At 38.3% G+C, this 22657-nt stretch overlaps 1 protein-coding gene across 1 annotated transcript; it reads left to right on the plus strand.

Annotated features, from left to right (window-relative positions):
• Positions 1-7615: 7615 nt before the first annotated feature.
• Positions 7616-11940, plus strand: LOC129560400 (fatty acid-binding protein, adipocyte). The gene is made up of 4 exons (XM_055432509.1): positions 7616-7773; positions 10407-10579; positions 11160-11261; positions 11715-11940. The coding sequence occupies exons 1-4, from the start codon at positions 7701-7703 to the stop codon at positions 11763-11765; spliced, it is 399 nt and encodes a 132-aa protein (XP_055288484.1). The 5' UTR covers positions 7616-7700; the 3' UTR covers positions 11766-11940.
• The last annotated feature ends 10717 nt before the right edge of the window (positions 11941-22657 follow it).

Here is a 22657-nt window from a genome sequence, read left to right on the forward strand (position 1 = left end):
TTCATCTGTATTTACAGCGGTTCCCCACCACTTGCATTACTGCATTCCTGCCCAAGCTCCACCTCCTGTCACATCAGCAGTGGCACTAGATTCTCATAGGAGCTCGAACCCTACCGTGAACTGCACATGCCAGGGATCTAGGTTGCATGCTCCTTAGTTGCAGGAAAACAAGCACAGGCTCCCACTGATTCTGCATTATGGTGGGTTGTATATTATTATATTATATATGTAAATATCATATTATTCATTATATATATCACAATGTAATAATAATAGAAATAAAGTACACAGTAAATGTTCTGCACTTGAATCATCTGAAACCATTTCCCCAACCCTGCCCCCAGTCTATGATTGTCTTCCATGAGACTGGTCCCTGGTGCCAAAAGTTTTGGAGACTGTGATCTACAGAACCACCAAGTCATGCAGAGTAAAATCCCTACCCCTAAAGAGCTCATAACTAGAAAAGAAAAAACTTGACAGTGGGCATGTGTGTTTCTGTCTGTCTCTCTGGACGTTTTCTTAGTGATGTCTTCTGGTTCATTTGCATATTTCTTTCTGGTTTTTCTAGTTAATATTTTCACTTTTGCCTATGGTCAGTTCTCCATAATGGTGCTTGCTTTATGACACAAAGAAAATGTAGGGCACACTCTATGTTCAGAAAGTGCTTTGGCAGCTCTTTAGTTGATTCCTCCGTGTGCCTACTACACTATGGATGATGAATCCCTTTCATGAATAAGAGGGCAAGTGAAGAAGTTATGCAACATGCTTGAAGCCACAACACAAGTCTGTAATTAGCCACTACCTTTTTAACTGACTCACAGTCTACTGGCTTACTCACTCTTTTCAAAATCATCACCATTCTGAAGTCAAAGAGTCAACAGTCAGTCACTGGGAACATATGTTCAGTGAATGGTACACAAACTAATACAGGTTACCTTTATGTTGCTTCTTAATCCTAGGATATATAAAACAATTCTCATATTAAATGGTCCAAGCCGTGTGTGGGGAGAGAAAATCAAGTGAAATATGATTAACTTTTTGCCAAAATTTCATCTTAAGACTCTGACAAACTCTAAAACATTGGTAATGATATTGCATTAACACAGCAACTTTGCTTCAATAAAGAGAGCCTTGGCATGAACTCTTCTTTAACCTACCACCTACATGCTGTGAAAACACTCCCTCTCATCATGGCTTTGTCTCTGCTCCTTATTATCCAATGATTAGGTATGTTTCCTCTTCAACTTAAAAACTCAAAAAAAAAAAAAAATACCCTGGTTTCCTCCAAAAGAAATAAGCAGAGGCAAAGGTCAGAGAGATGCATTCCATGGAAACTGTCCATCGTAGAGCAAAGTGCAAAGCAGCTGGCCTGAATCAAAAAGTGCCTGTTCCCCCACCACATACACGCAGCCCACCAACAGCACTGAGAGTCTGGGACCATATCTCCCATCTCCACATTCCCAAAGCAAAGTGAGACTCTGGTTACTGAATACCCCTTTTCACAACTCTGGGGGAAGAGGCTGGCTTTACATGTATGTATCAATGCTGTATTTGAATATTCGTGAACAAATTCCTTTTCTAAACAAAGTCAAATTTTCTCCCATGTGCCTTGTCTATGGGAACCAGGCTCCTCCAGAAGGAAGGAGATTCCTGTGCCATTTCTCAGCTTGTGCTGTGCTGTGTTTAGTCACTCAGTTGTGCTGACTCTTTGCAACCCCATGGACTATTGTCTGCCAGGCACCTCTGTCCATGGGGATTCTCCAGGCAAGAATGCTGGAGGGTTGTCATACCCTTCTCCAGGGGATCTTCCCAACCCAGGAATCAAACCCAGGTCTCCCACATTGCAGACAGGTTCTTTACTGTTTGAGCCATCAGTGAAGCTGGTGGCTCAGTTTCTCCCATTGCTTTTCCACTATCTTTTTGCGCAGTCTCTCTTAACTCTTGCTTTATAAATGAATTTATATCTGCTTACTCTTCCCTTTAAAATCTACACTTCCCACTACCATTATATCTTTGTAAAACACAGATTTGAGCCCATGGCTTTGTTGGTTTAAAACTTATACACAAACATTAAGGATGATTATGTACCCTAAATCCATACCTCATTCCTTGTGTTAATCAATGTATTAATCCAGAAAATATTTGGTGAATGAGGTACTAAGAATTTTAAGTCATAGATAGGATACAGTTTAGGATGGAGAAGGGAGGTAACGGATGAGGGAGAACTGGGTTTGGAATGAAGATATTGCTTATCTTTTATACTGTATATGCTAACGAAAGATGCTAAAAGCATTTTAAAAATTTCAGGAGATCAGCAAGAGCTTCTTGTGCAAAAAAAAAAATTCATATTAAAATGATCTACAAAGCAAAACATGTAAAAACACTTTATATTGTATTTTATTTTGGACCCAGGCTGGTAACGGGAATGGGAAGTTGAATTATTAAGGAGGGGCAAGAGTCACGTGTTATTTATTGTTACACTTCCTCACTGCATCTAGGCTAATGTCTTGGACACAGTAGGTTTGCAAAAAAGATTCTGTGAAAACTATTTGCTAGTTTGAGCTTCATACATTGCAACTAGGTTTGAAAATGTAAATAGTGTAATTTCTACTAGTTTTCATGGAAGGCTGATCACTAAAATTTAGTTAAATCTGAATTTTCTACATTAATATGAAGGGAAAATATTCTTTTCTTTCCTCCATTCTTTTTAACAAATTTTTAAATTTAATTTGGAATATGGTTTATTTACAATGTTGTGCTGGTTTCAGGTGTAAAGCAAGGTGATTCAGTTATACATATACCTATTTCTATTCTTTTGCATGTTTTTCTTCCCATAAATGTTATTATAGAATATTGTGTAGAGTTCTTTGTGCTATACAATAGGTCCTTGGTAGAGAATATTCTTTAAAAAGTGTTGACTCTAAGGTTACATAGCATTAAATCTTTTTTTAGTGTGACTCTCCTTATCATAAACCACTTTACTCACATAGCAGTCCATTGGATGCTGTGGTGAAAGATAAGTATTTGGTGAGGGAATATTCTATTTTATTTATGTATTTATATAGCAAGAGTGCATCTTAGGAACTGAGATAAAGATAAATTATGGAGGAACTAGGTAGTTACTTGTATTCCCCACTGCCCTGTAGAGCAGATGCATAAAACAGGAGGTATGAGCCTCTGCTTTAAATTTCTGGACTGCTTACTGCAAGGCAGAAAGAATCTCCTATCTTACCTGATACGTAACTTAAAGGACTTGTGCATCGAAAGTATATTAGCATCCCATAGAATGGCCTATGTGTTTGGAACATAAATAGAGCTGCTTTTAAAGATATCTCTTCAAGTAAGTATTTCTGTCAAGTAAGTAATTCTGTATGTTTCTTTGAAAAACACAGCTGAATTAGTTTATTTATTTGTCTCTTTGTGTATTATCTTCTCTAGCACTAGAATATAAGCTCCGTGAGAGAAATCAAGTGCCTGGTGTAGCTTGCGCAGTATTGAATCCCCAGTGGCTAGTAAATGGCATATGAGACATGTGGAATATATGAATGAAACTTGCTGTCATGGTACTCTAAAACAGCACTGCTCAATAGAAATGTAATGTGAACCACATACATAACCTAAATTTTTCTTACAGCCACACTAAAAAGTAAAAATAAACTGGCTAAATCAGCTTTAGTAATATATTTTATTTAACCCAATACATTTAAAATGTTGTCATTTTGACATATCATCAATGTAAACATTTTTAATGAGATGTACTTTTTCCATATCGTCCTCAAAATTCAGTATGCATTTTGTACTAACAGTAACCTCCATTCAGACTCTGAAATTTATTTTGAAATGGTTGATAGACATTTAGATTGCATAAAATTTATGGTTGAAAGTGTAGATTCACATATTCAGGTTCTTACGGTTTAGTTCAGTTTAGTCTCTCAGTCATGTCTGACTCTTTGTGACCCCATGGACTGTAGCACCCCAGGCCTCCCTGTCCATCACGAACTCCCGGAGTTTACCCAAACTCATCTCCAACTGGCATCGGTGATGCCATCCAACCATCTCATCCTCTGTCGTCCCCTTCTCCTCCTGCCCCTAATCCCTCCCAGCATCAGTGTCTTTTCAAATGAGTCAGCTCTTCGCATCAGGTGGACAAAGTATTGGAGTTTCAGCTTCAACATCAGTCCTTCCAATGAACACTCGGGACTGATCTTCTTTAGGATGGACTGGTTGGATCTCCTTGCAGTCCAAGGGACTCTCAAGAGTCTTCTCCAACACCACAGTTCAAAAGCATCAATTCTTCAATCTCAGCTTTCCTTCTAGTTCAACTCTCACATCCATACATGACCACTGGAAAAACCATAGACTTCACTAGCCGGACCTTTGTTGGCAAAGTAATGTCTCTGCTTTTTAATATGCTGTCTAGGTTGGTCATAGCTTTTCATATGTCTAAAAGTTTTATAATAGCTGAATCAAGACGGTTTTAAAATTTTAATTAAAATTAAGTAAAATAAAAATGTAGTTTCTCAGTCATACTAGCACATTTCAAATATTCAAGAGCCACATGTGATTACTGTATTAGACAGTCCATCTCTAAAAAAATGTTTAAATTGCAGTATCACATAAACATGATATATGTTCAAATGTGATACTCATTTGAAAATCCATTTGAGACAATTTGTTACTAGAATAAAATATCAACACATATTTTGAAAAGTAAACCAGTATTTGTAGACTGGGAGAAAATATTTGCAAAAAACACATTTGATAGAAAACTGCTACCCAAATGTACAAAGAACGCTTAACACTAAATAATAAGAAAGAAAGAACACAATTTTAAAAATGGGTAAAGACACCTCACCAGAGAAGATACACAGATGGCAAATATGCATATGGAAGAATGTTCCACATAGTACATCATCAGGAAAATGCAAACTAAAACAATGATACCACTGCAATCTATTAAAACAGCCAAATCAAAACATTGACAGTACCAAATGCTGCTGAGAACGTGGAGCAACAGAACTCCCATTCATTGCTGGTGGGAATGCAAAACGGTGCATTCACTTTGGAAGACAATGTGGCGGTTTCTTACAGAACTAAACATACTATTACCCCATCATTTACTCAAAGAGGTTGAAAACTATGTCCACACAAAAACCCGCATGTGGATGCTTACAGCAGCTTTATTCATAACTGCCAAATCTTGGAAACAACCAAGATGTCCTTCAGAAGGTGACTGTATGAATGGACTGTAGTGCATCCAGACAACAGAATATTTTTCAGTGCTGAAAAGAAATGAGTTATTAAGCCATGAAAAAATACGGAGGAAACTTAAATGCATATTACTAAGTGAAAGAAGCCAATCTGACAGGGCACATATTATATGATTTCCGTTATATGACATTGAGGAAAAGTCAGAGCTGTGGAGACTGTAAAAATGTCAGTGGTTGACAGGGTTGTGAGACAGTGGTGGGAGCATGGGAGGGAGATGAATAGGCAAAGCACAGAGGGTTTTTAGGGCAGTAAAATACTCTGTATGATGTTATGAGGATGAATATATGTCATTATGGGCTTCCCTGGTGGCTCAGTTGCAAAGAATTCACTTGCCAGTGCAAGAGACACAGGATCAATCCCTGGGTCAGGAAGATCCCCTGGAGGAAGAATGGCAACCCACTCTAGTATTCTTCCCTGGGCTATCCCATGGACAGAAGAGCCTGGAGGCCTACGGTTCATGGGGTTGCAAAGAGTCAAATATGACTAATAGTAACTAAACAGCAACAACTTGTCATTATATTAATACTTTTGTCCAAACACATGGAACATGCAACACCAAAAGTGAACCCTAAGGTCATATATGGACTTTGAGTGATTAGAATATACCAATATAGGTTCATTCTTAGTAAAAAATTACCATTCTAGTGAATGATATTGATAATGGGGCCAGACTCTGATGCTGGGAGGGATTGGGGGCAGGAGAAGAAGGGGACGACAGAGAATGAGATGGCTGGATGGCATCACTGCCTCGATGGACATGAGTTTAAGTGAACTCTGGGAGTTGGTGATGGACAGGGAGGCCTGGCGTGCTGTGATTCATGGGGTCGCAAAGAGTCAGACACGAATGAACGACTGAACTGAACTGAACTGAACTGATGTACATGGGGGGCCAGGGAGTACATGAGAAATCTCTGTACCTTCCTCTCAATTTTGTTGTAAACCTAAAACGTCTCTAAAAAAATTATCATAAAAGCAAAACAAACTAAAAACAAAAGCCATTATTAATTTAGAACATGAAGTTATCCTTGTATGAAGCTTGATCATTTTTATTTTCTTGTTCGATGAATTCATAATAGTAAGCCTACCCTGAATGGTATACCACCCACAGTCAATATATCTATGCAACAGTTCAGAGTGAATGAACATTATCACTGTGCCATTAACATATGCAACAATTAGAAGTTACTGTTGTAACACAACTTTACTAGTTTTTCTTAGCAAATTTCTTGCCTATGGAAAATCTGTCCTTTACAGAATCCTCTTACTCAACCATTTCTGGGAGACCCTTAGGAGACTTACAAATCAATGATATGCTCAGCAGATACTGTTCAGTGCAATACACAGTGCAGTGATAAGGAACACACCCCATGATATTTTAATTTCTTTTTTCTTTCCTAAAATCTGGGTGTGTTTATGGGAGTTTGTTGCCCATGTGACGGTCTTCCATCATTCTCGTGGGGGTGCGGGGGGACCAATAAACATGGTTACTTTAGAAAATCTTTCTCAGGACTTATTTACTATGTAAAAGAAGGAAATTAGATTTCAGTAGCTTGTGACTACCCCACTCCAGTTTGTTTTTAAGTAAAGCAACACCATTTAGATCTGGATAAATTTAGAGCTTATAATATAGGTCAGGAACAGGATGAATTTTCTCAATAAGGGGAGTATATTTTGGATCGGTATCTTTTTTTTTTTAGGAAGTCTGTGGAAATCCACACTATGCTCTTATTTAGGGGATGAAAAGAATAAGGTTAAATGATCATTTATCAATTAAAACTGCTGTCTAGATTCCTGGTGGGTAATTAAGTGAACTTTTTCTTTTTCATTTATATAAAATATTTGAAATGAGAAAGCTGGGGTAGTTTAAAATGCCTTTATTTATTTTGTTTTAATTTCCAGGTAATTCCTGAGACAGTACTGCCCCAAATAGCCTTTGCAATTACTTAAGAATATCCAAGGTAACTCTAACGTTCCTCAATTCAAACGAACCCCATAATTACAATTTTAATAGGAACTCTAGAAAAGGGAGTCAGAATTATCCCAAGATAATTACACTGGTCCACTCTACACTGGGATAAATATGTATGAAAAAAATAGGAAATTCGATGCACTGAATTTTAAGCTGTCAAAACAAGATTGTTGAAAATAATCTGTTAAAGGTTAAAAATAAGTTGTACTCTGAGTCCAATGACCATTTGCCAAGGAGAGCCAAAGTTGAGAAATTTCTATTAAAAACATGACTCAGAGGGAAAACTGCAGAGGCTGGCAATGAAGGAAATGATCTGATATCATTCCCAATTGGTTATGCCCAGGATCACATGTTCTGGGCACCTTTAAAAGGACATTATCTGGACTCAGAGGGTAACAGCATCTTGCTGAAAGCTCTGCTTCTTTCTCATCTTGAAGAATAATTCTAGAAAGCTCACAAAATGTGTGATGCATTTGTAGGTACCTGGAAACTTGTCTCCAGTGAAAACTTTGATGATTACATGAAAGAAGTGGGTAAGGAAATGCATTGTTGAATGGCTGGGCTTGTAACTTTTTCTCTAGGAAAGAGAAGTCTATGGTTCTTTTTCACTCTGGAAGCGCTGGCCCGACATGAAATGCTGCTTTCTATATAGAGGTGATAAAATTAACAAGTGAGAATCATTTGTTTCCAGAAACATTCTAGATGGAAGTCACAACTAATACTTTCTAAAGGTGAACTGATATGAAAAAGAGTACAGGTGGCATTGTATGGAAATGACAAGATTTTATTTGATTGCTAACCTTGAATATCTTTGGTTTACTTGGCTTTCTGCCTCTTTTTCATTCATTCCTTTTGCATATAAAATAAGCAATAACTTGGAAATAAGCCTATATTTATTCCCTAGCATGTGATAATTTCCATTTGAAACTGAAAGCACTGTATTTATCTTCTTAATGTAATTTTTTGAGTAATGTATGTTAACCAATTATTTTATTGTTTTAAAGTCAATCTGTTAAAATGTGTGATTGTATTATGGAAGGAAAAAAATCTTAACTTCTGAAAATGTTTTCCTTAAAAGTCTTAGATATTTGTTTGACTTAATATTACAAGGCATGACACATAATTATTGATAATAGAGGCTTTCAGGTTTTTTAATTCTATGAATATCACCTGTGTGTTCCCCAGATAATTACAAAGGTAAAGCAAAGGAGCAGAGAGGCGGGAATTCAGTCAGGCAGCCACACCCATGCATGATGAAACTGTATCCACGGGTTGCAAATTGGGGAGGGATTTTTTTTTTTCTCAATGTCTTTATTAGAGGTTATAATTTAATCCCTAAATCTCAAGACGTAACCTTCTTCTAAATCTTATAGTATATTTCTCGCTTGTTTATAACTACTGTTTTCCATGTTTATAGACAAGAGGGAAATCAGGAACTTCAATATGAGTGAGACCTAGTTTTCCAGACTACTGACTAGTTGTAACTCAATAAACAAATCAATATGCAGTGATATTGATATTACAGGACTTGAATCCAATACAGGAGATTTAAGAGAAAGAGGGTTCGATCCCTGGGTCAGGAAGATTCCCCTAGAGGAGGGCATGGCAACCCACTTCAGCATTCTTGCCTGGAGAATCCCATGAACGGAGGAGCCTGGTGGGCTATGGATCATAGGGTTGCAAAGAGTCAGACACAACTGAAGGGACTTAGCACGCATGCAGGCACCATGGCCTTTTAAAATTATTAAGTATTGATGATACTGAAAGACAATAAGATACATTCTGAAATTAGCTGCTCTAATTGATTACCTTCAGTCAGCAGGTATCGTTTTCATCAGTCAAATGAAAACAGAATCAAGGAAGAGGATAGTGTGATTTTCCTAAGCTTGGCGAATCTAGAACCACACCCGATGTCTCATGCATCACTGTGCTGACTCACTCCTCGAATTTGAGGTTACATTTTGTAACAGAGACAAGACTTGATGAAGCAGCATATTATCTTCCCACCTGTCACCACTTTCAGACAGGGAGCTAAATCAGAGCCTTGGCATTGCTTGTTTTGTATGATATATTGCCTCCCCACTATTCTTAAATTTTGATATCTATACATAGTCAAAGAAGTAGATTTGTGCATGTGCATTTAAAAAATCCAACACACCTATGACTGTCGTAAAATCTCTATAACATATACAGTGATGGTAAGGTACTGCTTTCTATGTTGAGTTGTAAATTATTCAACTCAAAGCTGTAACATCCCCCAAAACACATTCCTATTTTTTTCTTTTTTTTTAAAAAAAAATAGGAGTTTGCCACTTAAGTGATTGGGAAGCAAAGTATTAATTTCTGAACTTACTAAAATAATGATTTCTTAAACTTTGAAATTTTCAATTGATGCCTAAGCCCTCTTTAAAATTTTCTATAATTTATTGGGAATACCATCACCATTCTAAAATGGTATGAATGCAAGAAACGTTTTGCCTTTTGGAAAAATTAATCAAAATCTTCATTTCAGAGTAATTATGAAAAGCCAAGAAAACTAGGCGTGGCAGCGAATGCCATGAAATGTGGTTTTTGTACACCCAAATTAAATTTTAACTGAGTGACTCTCTATTGGTCCCCTGAATCCTATGGAGAGTTCTACCTTTGACTATGGATTAGATCATTTTTGTTATTCAAGAAGCAATGGTTGATATTCCCAAGTGTTTCATGAACTGAGTAAAATGAAGGTGGCTGCTCTCATGGTTGAGATGGCCAGTTATTTTGAGAGTGCAGTGACTTTTAAAATATGTATGTCCCAGAAAATTTAATCTTTTACACACGCTTAGGGAAAATTAACAATGGGTCTCCTGAAGAGTCTCATCTGAAACCCAGAGGGGGAAATTTAAAGAACAGACTTACATTTAATTATGCCTTGGGTGTTCTTTAAGTATTAGCTGATTTTACTTATTTTCAGGAGATGTTTAAATAAAGACTTTAATAATAAACTCACTGAAGTCTTCCTCCTTTAATACACTCACTGGAGTGTAGATGGGTACATGGGCAGACATGCATCTGTCTAAATACACACACACACACACACACACACACACACACAGCCCTGATCTTTCTTAGATAAATATATGAGAGAAAAATCGTATACTTGACATTTTTCTTTTCCCAACTATAGGCGTGGGCTTTGCTACCAGGAAAGTGGCTGGCATGGCCAAACCCACTTTGATCATCAGTGTGAATGGGGATGTGGTCACCATTAAATCAGAAAGCACCTTTAAAAATACTGAGATTTCCTTCAAATTGGGCCAGGAATTTGATGAAGTCACTCCAGATGACAGGAAAGTCAAGGTGAGGAATAAAGAACTGGAGCAGAGTAAAAGCCTGATTTATAAATGACTGCTGCCTACAGTAAGCCATTTTGTAGAAGGAAAGCCATTCCATCATAAGCCAAAAATCTCAGATTGCTAGATCTGAACCATGTTACCTTTGATATTTAGTTGATGAATTTTCTCCCATTTAATAAAATTGTTCTTATTACTTTAAAAATGTTTAAAATAATAATTTATTTATCATACCATATATATGTGTGCATTTATATATATATATGTATTATCTGAAGTAAATTGAAGTAACATAACAATGTTAGAGAACTTTTAAAAGAGTAGGGAGAAAAGGAATAAAACCACCTATGATGCTATTCCACATGAATTTATTATCTATATTCTTTCACAGTATTTTTTTTCAAATGCATGTTGTATAATATTCTGATCATAATATACATGTAATTTTGCATGTTGTTTTTGGCATTCACTGTTTGCTTTTGCAACATTTTCTTGTAAAGTTAGAATTGCTAAGTACCTCAAAATAAGGAAAGGGCTCTATTATTTTTTCCCTCCATCATTGCGATTGCTTTTAATTATCCCCACAGAGCACCGTAAACTTAGATGGAGGGGCCCTGGTACAGGTACAAAACTGGGATGGAAAATCAACCACCATAAAGAGAAAACTTGTGGATGATAAGCTGGTGCTGGTGAGTATCTTCTCACTACTGAATTCTAGATTTTAGGGCTAGGTCACCCCTCAATCGTTATCCTACCTAGAGAAATAGACAATCGCCCTTGTAGAATGAAAAGTTTGTCTATTGGGATTATGGTTTCACTCTGACAATTATCCTTCTAAGCTCCATTTACGTATACTGTGCCCCAGGAAATATTTTCTTATCCTTCTCAATGTGAACCATATTGTACTGTGCATTTCTAATTATGTTTTTCATTCACCACATAGATTGTAAGATTCCTTGAGGAATCTTCTTGATCTTTGTGTCTCCCTAGTGTATTACAATATCAGGTATATAAGAAGAGCCAGGAGTGAATATCTTTTGATGAACATTTTTTCCTTCTCAACATTGAAGGAGACAATAAATAAATAAACCATAAGTTGTTTAGTCCTGAGGATTTTACCAATATTTTGCTTTTGTGCCTAGGAATGTGTCATGAATGGTGTCACTGCTACCAGAGTTTATGAGAAAGCATAAGCCAAGGGATATTGAAATGGATGACGTTTGCATCGAACTCCATGACTTTCTGTTGAATGCCTTGTCCAAACATATATTGTTATTTTCCACTAATAAGCAAGAAACTGATTTTCTCCCAGACTGATTTTGATATGGTTGTGTTGGTTAAATAAAACTTTTTAGATTTATAAGGCTATGTAATGATTTATTCATTGTGTTTAACAATTTCTTATTCATAATTTAGTGATAGAAATATAAAATTATATTATTGCTTTGTTTCCAGTATAATATGATTTTTAAAATAATAATCCAAGGTAAAAAAATATGAATTTCCCATAGTCTTAGGTAGAAAATTATAAGTATGTACTATTACTGAATATGAAGTCCTTCTTTAGCATAGCTACAGTCAAGCAACATACTCTCAGGGACCTAAGATAGATTTAAATGTAGTGAAATTGTCCACAGTCAGCTGGCCCGAGTGTTGTCATTTCAGAAAAATCTGTCCTAAAGCATCAAGACAGAGAGGTGGAGTAGCAATGAAGAGGGTCAAAAAAGATTTCTGGGCTATAAATTTTAACCTGAAAAATTATTAGTAAACCAAGGTATCCCTGGAATCTGTCTAGAATTAAGTCCAAGTATTCACATGTTACATTTATTCTAGAAAAGACATGACAGGCTTGTAATGAGTTAGGATGTAAATGTTCTTGTAGTCATTTCCAAATTTTTACTTTTTTCTTACCAGTGGAATTTTTTTTAAAAAAAGATATTGACTATGTCCTGTAATTTTTTATGCAAATAAAATTTCCCTGGAATTTCAATATATAAAACAAACAAAAATGATAATAAAACCAGTATGGACGAGTTTTCATTTGTGTGTGTATGAGAGAGAGAGAAAAAAAAATTTGTTTCTTCTGCACTTTGTGGAACTTTGAGGCACCTCTGTAGATCCTTGGAGTTCCATGTACATAGACTGAAATTTCCCTATCACATACTTAGCTTTTATAGAAAGCCAAAATCTTTTAAAGTGTGTCCTGCAATTGAAACATTCTGTTTGTAATGCTTCCTTTAAAAATAAGTTTGTTAGAGACTTCCTGGTGGCTCAGATGGTAAAAGAATCCACCTGCAGTGCAGGAGACCCCAGTTCTGTCCCTGGGTTGGGAAGATCCCCTGGAGGAAGGCATGGCAACCCACTCCAGTATTCTTGCCTGGAGAATTCCATGGACAGAGGAGCCTTCTGGGCTACAGTCCATGGGGATGCAAAGAGTTAAACACAAGAGAGTGACTAACACTTTCACTTCCAGCAGTTCAGTGGTTAAGATTCCATGCTTCCACCACCAGAGTAGTAGTTCAATCTCTGGTGAAGTAACTAAGTTTCCACGTGCCACACAGCATGGAAAAAAAGAAAAAGTTTATTGTTTTCTGAATATAGTCCATAAGGTGGCAAAGAGTTGGAAACAACTGAAGCAACTTAGCACGCACACATGCACCATATGCATAGGTGGCATTAGTGGTGAAAAACCCACCTGCCAATGTGGGAGACATAAGAGTTTCAGGTTTGATCCCTGGGTCAGGAAGATCCCCTGGAGGAGGGCATGGCAGCTCAATCCAGTATCCTTGCCTGGAGAATCCCATGGACAGAGGAGCCTCGTGGTCTATAGTCCATAGGATCACAAAGAGTCAGACACGACTGAAGCAACTTAGCACACACAGACACACTGTATGCATAACACCAAGATACAGAGAAGCCAGAAGAGGGAAATAAAGTTTCTGATCATAATAATTTGCTTTACAAAAGCAGAGAGTTAAACTCTCATGTTGAAATTACTTAAGAATTGGAGAATTCAAAATGAGGTTTGTAGGAATTGTTTAGAAAAATTCTTGGTAAATCAATATTTATTAAACACTTACTATGGCTGCAGTCCATGGGGTCGCGAAGAGTCGGACACGACTGAGCAACTTCACTTTCACTTTTCACTTTCATGCATTGGAGAAGAAAATGGCAACCCACTTCAGTGTTCTTGCCTGGAGAATCCCAGGGACAGAGGAGCCTGGTGGGCTGCCGTCTATGGGGTCGCACAGAGTCAGACACAACTGAAGCGACTTAGCAGCAGCAGCATGGTCCATGCTTTTCACATGCTCTAACTTAATTAATTATCAAAATAATCCTATGATGAGGATTTGGTATTCCTGTTTAAAGATGAGAAAACTGAAGTTCAAAGTTTAAGTCTGTAAAAGTAAGTAGGGAATAGACATAGGAATTTTATATTCGAGAGAGCAATCCTAGCTGGGACATAGATCCAGAAACCATCAGTATTCAGTGGGTTTCCCAGATGGCAAAGTGATAAAGAATCCACCTGCCAACTCAGGAGATATAAGAGAAGTGTGTTCGATCCCTGGACTAGGAAATGGCAACCCACCCTAGTATTCTTGTCTGCAAAATTCCATGGACTGAGGAGCCCAGTGGGCTACAATCCATGAAGTTGCAAAGAGCTGGGCACAACTGAGCACACACCATCAGTGTTTAAGTGGTAGCTTAATTCATAAATGGTGCTGTGATCATTCAAGGATTTTTTTCAAAATCTACTCAAGTTTAATTCTTTTTTTTCAGTTGATGTGGAAGCATAGAATGAGAAGATTCAGTCCAATGTAAATTTGCCAAATAAGTCGATTTCTTGTTTTCTATGTTTTCACCATAAAACTAAAGCTGTAGAAACAAGTTATATCTTCAATGTCAGTTCTCTGATATTTCCACCCTGGGACCTCTTTGAACCTCACATAATTTTTCGTTAACATTGCTTCTATCAACACACATACAGAAATACAGAGGAGATTCTGCTTTCAAAGGAAGAGAGACAGGATCAAATGAATACTTCTCAGACAGAGATGTGTGGGCATAGAGACCATCTATATCTTAAAACAGATATGAAAAAAAAGCCACTCACTCCCTCCTTGGAAATGTTAAGAATCGGGTGAAATACTGGGCCAGCTTACGCCTTCTTTTATGCAATGGCCATCACGACTATCACTGAGCTCCAATTTCTGTGAATTATTGACTTGGAATAGGTAAGCCTCCAAGATGGCCTTTGGGTCGCAATGTTTTTGGTATTTGAGATCTGGCTTCTGAGCAATGTGGTTATAGCACTTGTAACCAGAGTCTATGAGTACCAAGAATTTCGGGATTAGGGAATGAGACGTGGCACTTAGATCGCTTATCAATGGACATCCCTGTGCTCAGTTGATGTGGAAAACACAATTTTAATGTTATATCCAATTATGGATCTATCCATCTATTTTTGGGACCACCCCATCTCAATTTACAAAATAGTAAAACAATTTACATGTAGCCAAAAAGCCAGAAAATGCTAGGCAACAGGAAAAACTCAGTTACTGAGAGCACCTCAAAGGCAAGGATTGTGTCATATTTGTAGCCATGTCCCCAGACCCTGGCACAATAAACAGCAGACTTGGAGTTCAGCAAACAGTTTTTGAGTGAGTAAGTGAACACTCTTCCCTGTGCTAGGTGTGGTTGTAACAGAAACAGTTCATGGTCATGCCCTCGGTGCGATAGAGAAATAACACGAACATCATCACATCACCTGGGAAAATTTTTCTGTTAGTTTCTACTCCTCCTTCACCCTCCACATCTAAGAATAGTTAAACCCTTCCTCCCATGAACACAGGAAAAATACATGTTCTTTCTATAACATGATAGTACCACATTTTAATTTCTCATTTTTTCCATCACTAGGCTGACACAGCCTCGGGACACTTATGTATATACGTAGGATCTAGTACAATGCCTGAAATATGGTAATCACTCGACATATTTTAGTGGAATGAATGAAGACAAAATATAGAGGAGGACATGAATTATATGATAAATTGTGTGGTATATTTTATGGATTGGAAGAAAGCCAAGGGCAGGTAGAGTACTCAGTATGTGCTGGAGGAAGGTTTTCAGTATAGCTGATGTAATTGAGCTAGGGCATGAAAGACAACTATAAAATTAATTAATTGTTTATTAATTAATTTTACAGTGGAATGACTTGGCAAAAACCATCAGAGTCGCTCAGTCACGTATGGCTCTTTGAGACCCTATGTACTGTAGACAGTCAGGCTCCTCTGTTATGGGATTCTCCAGGCAAGAACACTATAGCAAGTTGCTATTCCTCCTCCAGGAGGTCTCTCTAACCCAGGGATAAAAACCACCTCTCCTGCAGCTCCTGCTTTGCAGGTAGATTCTTTACCACTGAGCCACCTAGGAAGCCCAATGCAGACCCTATCCTCCAAATACGTGGGATATGTGTTCTAATCACTGATTGCTGCCTCTGATCACTGAAGTGCAGACAAAGAAAGAGGTGGTGGCCACTATTGTTGCATTTCCTCACATTGTTGCAAATACCACCCTCCTCCCCCTCCTCAAGCGATTGTCAGGAAATTTAAAGGGCCAGCACCTTTTCCTTCCCTCATTTCTTACTTTTTCCTCCTTGAGAAGCCATAAAGACCAGGACATTCAAAAGCAATTTCATATACAGAGGATATTAGAAAGCCACGGTGCATTCCAAGGAAAAAGCACAGGGTCAGAAAGGACATGAGAAGACCTTAAGTTTATTCCTTTGGCTGATCCTTGGTACAGAGCCAGACCCCAGCAATCAGAAAACAAAAACAAAAAGCAGCAAACCCTAGAGAAGGAGGAGAATATGATTTCCAGGGTTCAGTTCAGTTCAGTTCACTTCAGTCGCTCAGTCGTGTCCGACTCTCCGCGACCCCATGAATCACAGCACACCAGGCCTCCCTGTCCATCACCAACTCCCAGAGTTCACTCAAACTCATGTCCACAGAGTCGGTGATGCCATCCAGCCATCTCATTCTCAGTCATCCCCTTCTCCTCGCACCCCCAACCTTTCCCAGCATCAGAGTCTTTTCCAGTGAGTCAACTCTTTGCATGAGGTGGCCAAAGTATTGCAGTTTCAGCCTTAGCATCAGTCCTTCCAATGAACAACCAGGATTGATCTCCTTAATATATTATTAAATTCAAATTTTCAGTTTTCAACAGTAAAATCACAGTACATAGAAAGAAATAGGACAGTTTGGCCCATTCAAAGAAAAAGTTAAACTAACAGAAACTGTCCCTGAGAAAGACCTGAAGTTGGATTCACTAGTCAAAAATTAGCTACATTTCTATACATTAACAATGAACAATTTGAAAAGTAAATTAAGAAAACAATTCAATTTACAATAGCACCAGGAAGAATAAAATACTTAGGAATTAACTAAGGAAGTGGAAGTTTTGTACTATGAAAACTATAAAAGACGTAAATAAATGGAAAGACATCCCATAGTCATAGATTGGAATTTGTCAATACTATACCATTTGCAGCCATGAAATTAAAAGATGCTTACTCCTTGGAAAGAAAGTTATGACCAACCTAGATAGCATATTAAAAAGCAGAGACATTACTTTGCCAACCAAGGTCCGTCTAGTCAAGGCTATGGTTTTTCCCGTGGTCATGTATGGATGTGAAAGTTGGACTGTGAAGAAAGTTAAGTGCTGAAGAATTGATGCTTTTGAACTGTGGTGTTGGAGAAGACTCTTGAGAGCCCCTTGGACTGCAAGGAGATCCAACCAATCCATTCTAAAGGAGATCAATCCTGGGTGTTCATTGGAAAGACTGATGCTAAAGCTGAAAGTCCAATACTTTGGCCACCTCATGCGACGAGTTGACTCACTGGAAAAGACCCTGATGCTGGGAGGGATTGGGGGCAGGGGGAGAAGGGGACAACAGAGGATGAGATGGCTGGATGGCATCACGCACTCAATGGACATGAGTTTGAGTGAACTCCAGGAGTTGGTGATGGACAGGGAGGCCTGGTGTGCTGCTATTCATGGGGTCGCGGAGAGTCGGACACGACTGAGCGACCGAACTGACTGAGTGACCAATTTAATGGAATCACTGTCAAAAGTCCAATGATGTTTCTTGCAGAAATAGAAAAGCCCATTCTAATATCAAGAGATCTGAAAGGCCAAAAAAAGAAAAAAAGAAAATCCTAAAAATGAAGAACAAAGTTGGAGAATTGATACTTCTTGATTTCAAATTTTATTGCAAAGCTACTATAATCAAAGCAGTGTGTTACTAGCCTAAAGACTGACATATGGGCTAATGGAATAGAATAGAGAGGTCCAAAATGAACTCTTCCATACTCTTGCCAAGACCATTCAGTGGATAAAATACAATCTTCTCAACAAATGGTGCTTGGAAAACTGGATGTATGCATGCTCAGTCACTTCAGTCATGTCCAACTCTTTGTGACCCTATGGACTATAACCTGCCAGGCTCCTCTGTCCATGGGATTCTCCAAACAAGAATACTGGAGTGGGTTGCTGGGCTCTCCTCCAGAGGATCTTCCCTGACCTGAGATTGAACCTGGATCTCTTGAATCTTCTGCGTCACAGATGGATTCTTTACTTCTGAGACACTGGGAAAGCCCTAGAAAACCTGATATCCACATGCAAAAGAGTGAAACTGATGTGTTTTTTTAAACACCACATGCAAAAGTTAACTCAAATGTAAGACCCAAAACTTGAAACTTTTAGAAAACCTTCACAACATTGGACTTGGCAGTGATATCTTGAATATAATACCAAAGGCACAGGCAAAAAAAGAGAAAATAGACAAATTTTATTCCAGGAAAATAAAAAAATCCTGTGCATCAGAAGACATTATCAACAGAGTAAAAGAGTGGCTCATGGGACTTCCCTGGTTGTACAGTGGTTAAGAATCCCCCTGCCAATGCAGGGAACATGGGTTTGATCCCTGGCTCAGGAAGATTCTACATGCCACAGAGCAACTAATCCTGTGGGCCACAGTACTGAGCCCCAGTGCTGCAGCTATTGCCTAGAGCCCGTGCTCTGCAACAAGAGAAGCCACAGCAATTAGAAGCCAGAGCACTGCAACAAAGAATTGCCCCTGCTCATCACCAGAGAAAGCCCATATCCAGGAACAAAGACCCAACACACCCAAAAATAAATACATGCATACATACAAACATAAAAATTTAAGTGACCCACAGAATGGGAGAAAATATTTGCAAGTAATATTTCTGATTAATATACAGAATATATAAAGAGCACCTAAAAACAATAACAAAAAACTATTTGATTAAAAAATGGGCAAAAGGTCTTGTATCAAAGAAGATATATATAAATAGTCAATAAACACATGAAAGGATGTTCAGTGATGCTAATTATTAGCGATAATGCAAATCAAGATCATAATGGGATGCATCTCACACACATTAAGATAGAGTCTATAAAAAAATAACTTGTTAGTGAGGATGTGGAGAAATTGGAAAACTTGTACAATGTTGGTGGGAATGTAAAGCAGTACAATTGCTGTGGAAAACAGCAGGACAATTCCTCAAAAAATTAAAAATAGAATCAGTGGTAAAGAACCTGCCTCCCAATGCAGGAAACTCAAGAGATGTGGATTCGATCTCTAGTTCGGGAAGATCCCCTGGAGTAGGAAGTGGCAACCCCTTCCAGTATTCTTGCTGGAGAATCCCACGGACAGAGAAGTCTGTTGGGCTGTAGGGTTGCAAAAGAGTTAGACACGTCTGAAGCGACTGAGCATGCACACACCAGCAATTCTACTTCTGGTTATACACCTAAAATAATTGACACCTGGGTCTCAAAGAGATACATGTATAACCGTATTGGAAGGACTGATGCTAAAGCTGAAGCTCCGATCCTTTGGCCACCTGGTGCAAAGAGTCAGCTCACTGGAAAAGACCATGATGCTGGCAAAGATTGAAGGCAAAAGGAGAAGAGGGTGGCAAATGATTAAATGGTTAGATAGCATCACTGATTCAATGGACATGAATTTGAGCAAACTCTGTGAAGAAGGCTGACCGCCGAAGAATCAATGCTTTTGAACTGTGGTGTTGGAGAAGACTCTTGAGAGTCCCTTATACTGCAAGGAGATCCAACCAGTCCATTCTAGAGGAGATCAATCCTGGATGTTCATTGGAGGGACTGATGCTAAAGCTGAAACTGCAATACTTTGGCCACCTCATGCGACGAGTTGACTCACTGGAAAAGACTGTGATGCTGGGAAAGGTTGGGGGCGGGAGGAGAAGGGGACGACGGAGAATGAGATGGCTGGATGGCATCACCGACTCTGTGGACATGAGTTTGAGTGAACTCCAGGAGTTGGTGATGGACAGGGAGGCCTGGCGTGCTGTGATTCATGGGGTCGCGGAGAGTCGGACACGACTGAGCGACTGAACTGAACTGAACTGTGAAATATGTTCATAGCAACATTTTTCATCTATTGTGAAAATGTAGAGGCAATCCAAATGTCAATCAAAGGATGAATGTATAAGCAAAATATAAATAATACATTTGCTTTGTCCAACAGATACCATTGTGTTAAAAAGGAGGAAAATTCTGAGATTCCCTACAACATGGGTAAACCTTGAGGACATTGTGCTAAGCGAACTAAGCTGGTCACATACACGCAAAAACAAACACTGCATGATTCTACTTATACAAGGTACTTACAGTAGTAAAAGTCATAGAGGCAGAAAGTAGAATGGTGGTTACCAGGAGGCAGGGGAGTGGAGAATGGAGAATTACTATTTAATGGGTAGAGTTTCAGCTTTGTAAGATAACATTTCTAGAGATGGATGGTGGTGATGGTTGCACAACCATGTAAATGCCACTGAAGCATGCTCTTAGAAATGGTTAAAGATAGTTAATTCTGTGTTATGTCTATTCTACCACAATAAAAATATTAGAAAAAAATCTAGTGTAGCTCCAGCTATTTTATGTACAGCAATAAAGTAGCAGATGTATTGCTGAATCATTTTGTAGCTTTTAGTACATGTTTAACTTTATCAGCATCCCTCACCAATGGAGAATGTAACATCTCAAAATTAAAATTTATTTTAAAAATGTTTAATGGCTAAACAGTCTCAAGAAAGGAAGTTAATGTAGAAAATGAGATACTGGAAAAGCATAGAAAAATGAGATCATGGAGAAATATGTATTTAAACTGTCATGAATATAAAATGTGTTACTGTTCTATAACAGAATACTGTATTCTAGTTCCTTCGTTGGGATTAATAATTAAGAACATTTTAATTAATTTTTTTTTTTTACTGGAGGGAATGATAATTTTAAAAAACATGTGTCTATTTATGGCTGCACTGGGTCTTTGTAGCTGCGCTCCATCTTTCTCTAGCTGCAGCTAGTGGAGGCTCCTCTTTGCTTTGGTGTGTGGGCTTTCTCATCACAGTGGCTTCTCTTGTGGAGCATGGTCTCTAGACCCCAGGCTTCAGTAGTTCAGCAAACAGGCTTAGTTGCTTCATGGCATGTGGAATTTTCCCAGGCCAAGGATAGAATCTACGTCCCCTGCATTGGCAGGCAAAATTCTTATCCACTGTACCACCATGAAAATCTGAAATGGTGGTTTTTTTAAAAAAATAATCAAACAAAGATGCCAAAGCTAGTACTGGTAGTGGCAGGACTAGAAGAGAACTTTCTTGGTTGAGAAGGTAAATGTGTATGGTAACAATGAAACACTGAGCAAAGATGAAAGGAGTCTGAGAATCCCTATACTGTCTGATGACCATAATGAAAGGCCTGTCATATGAGCAGGTCAGGAGAGGGCAATGTATTAAAACTCTGTCTTAAATACAATTTGATTCCACTAATATGGGGTACCTAGAATAGTCATGTATGGATGTGAGAGTTGGACTGTGAAGAAGGCTAATCACCGAAGAATTGCTGCTTTTGAACTATGGTGCTGGAGAAGACTCTTGAGAGTCTCTTGGACTGCAAGGAGATCCAACCAGTCCATTCTAAAGGAGATCAATCCTGGGTGTTCATTGGAAGGTTTGATGCTAAAGCTGAAACTCCAATACTTTGGTCACCTCATGCAAAGAGTTGACTCACTGGAAAAGACTCTGATGCTGGGAGTGATTGGGGGAGGGAGGAGACGGGGACGACAGAGAATGAGATGGCTGGATGGCATCACCGACTCAATGGACATGAGTTTGAGTGAATTCCAGGAGTTGGTGATGGACAGGGAGGCCTGGTGTGCTGTGATTCATGGGGTCGAGGAGAGTCGGACACAACTGAGCGACCGAACTGAACTGAACTGAGAATAGTCAAATTGATAGAGCCGGAGATTACATTGGTAGATGCCAGGGACCCAGTGGGTGGGGGAGGCGGGGATCGGGGTGGGAGTTATTGTTTAATGAGGACAGAGTTTCAGATTAGGAAAGTGAGAAAATTTTCAGAAGATGGATAATGGTGAGAACTGCACAGCAATGTGACTGTACCTAATGCCGCTGAACTGTACATTTAAATATGATTAAAATAGTAAGTCTTATGTGACTTTCACCACAATAATTTTTTTTAATTTAAAAAAATCTTTGTCTTTACTTGTTAGAGAGATTAATATCAGTGATGAGGGAAACTGTCAGTTAAAACAAAATGAACATTTTATTCCTTTTGTCATTCATTCATAAAACATTTATTGAGCACCTACAATATACCTGGCACTGTTTCTCAAGTATTCAGAAGTGAATCAGAAATATTTTCTTTACTTGATATGTAAAGCATATCAATTATGAAGGTTTAAACTGCAAGGAACAAAAACTCAGACACAACATTTTTAAAATAATAATGGAATTCATCAATTCTCCTTATAAAGATTCCAGAAACAAAGTGGTCTTGAGTTTTTCCTCCTTTTCCTCTCTCCCATTCTCAGTTTTGGCCTCATTTTTGAGTTGGTAACACAATGGATGCAGCAGTTCTAAATATCGTATGTGTGTGTGTGTGTGGTAAGTCTCTTGAGTTATGTCCAGTTCTTTGCGATCCTATGGACTGCAGCCTGCCAGGCTTCTCT

This window comes from Moschus berezovskii, chromosome 16 (genome assembly GCF_049115385.1).
Source record: "Moschus berezovskii isolate FMDL1 chromosome 16, NW_MosBer_1.0, whole genome shotgun sequence".
NCBI classification, from domain to species: Eukaryota; Metazoa; Chordata; class Mammalia; order Artiodactyla; family Moschidae; genus Moschus; species Moschus berezovskii.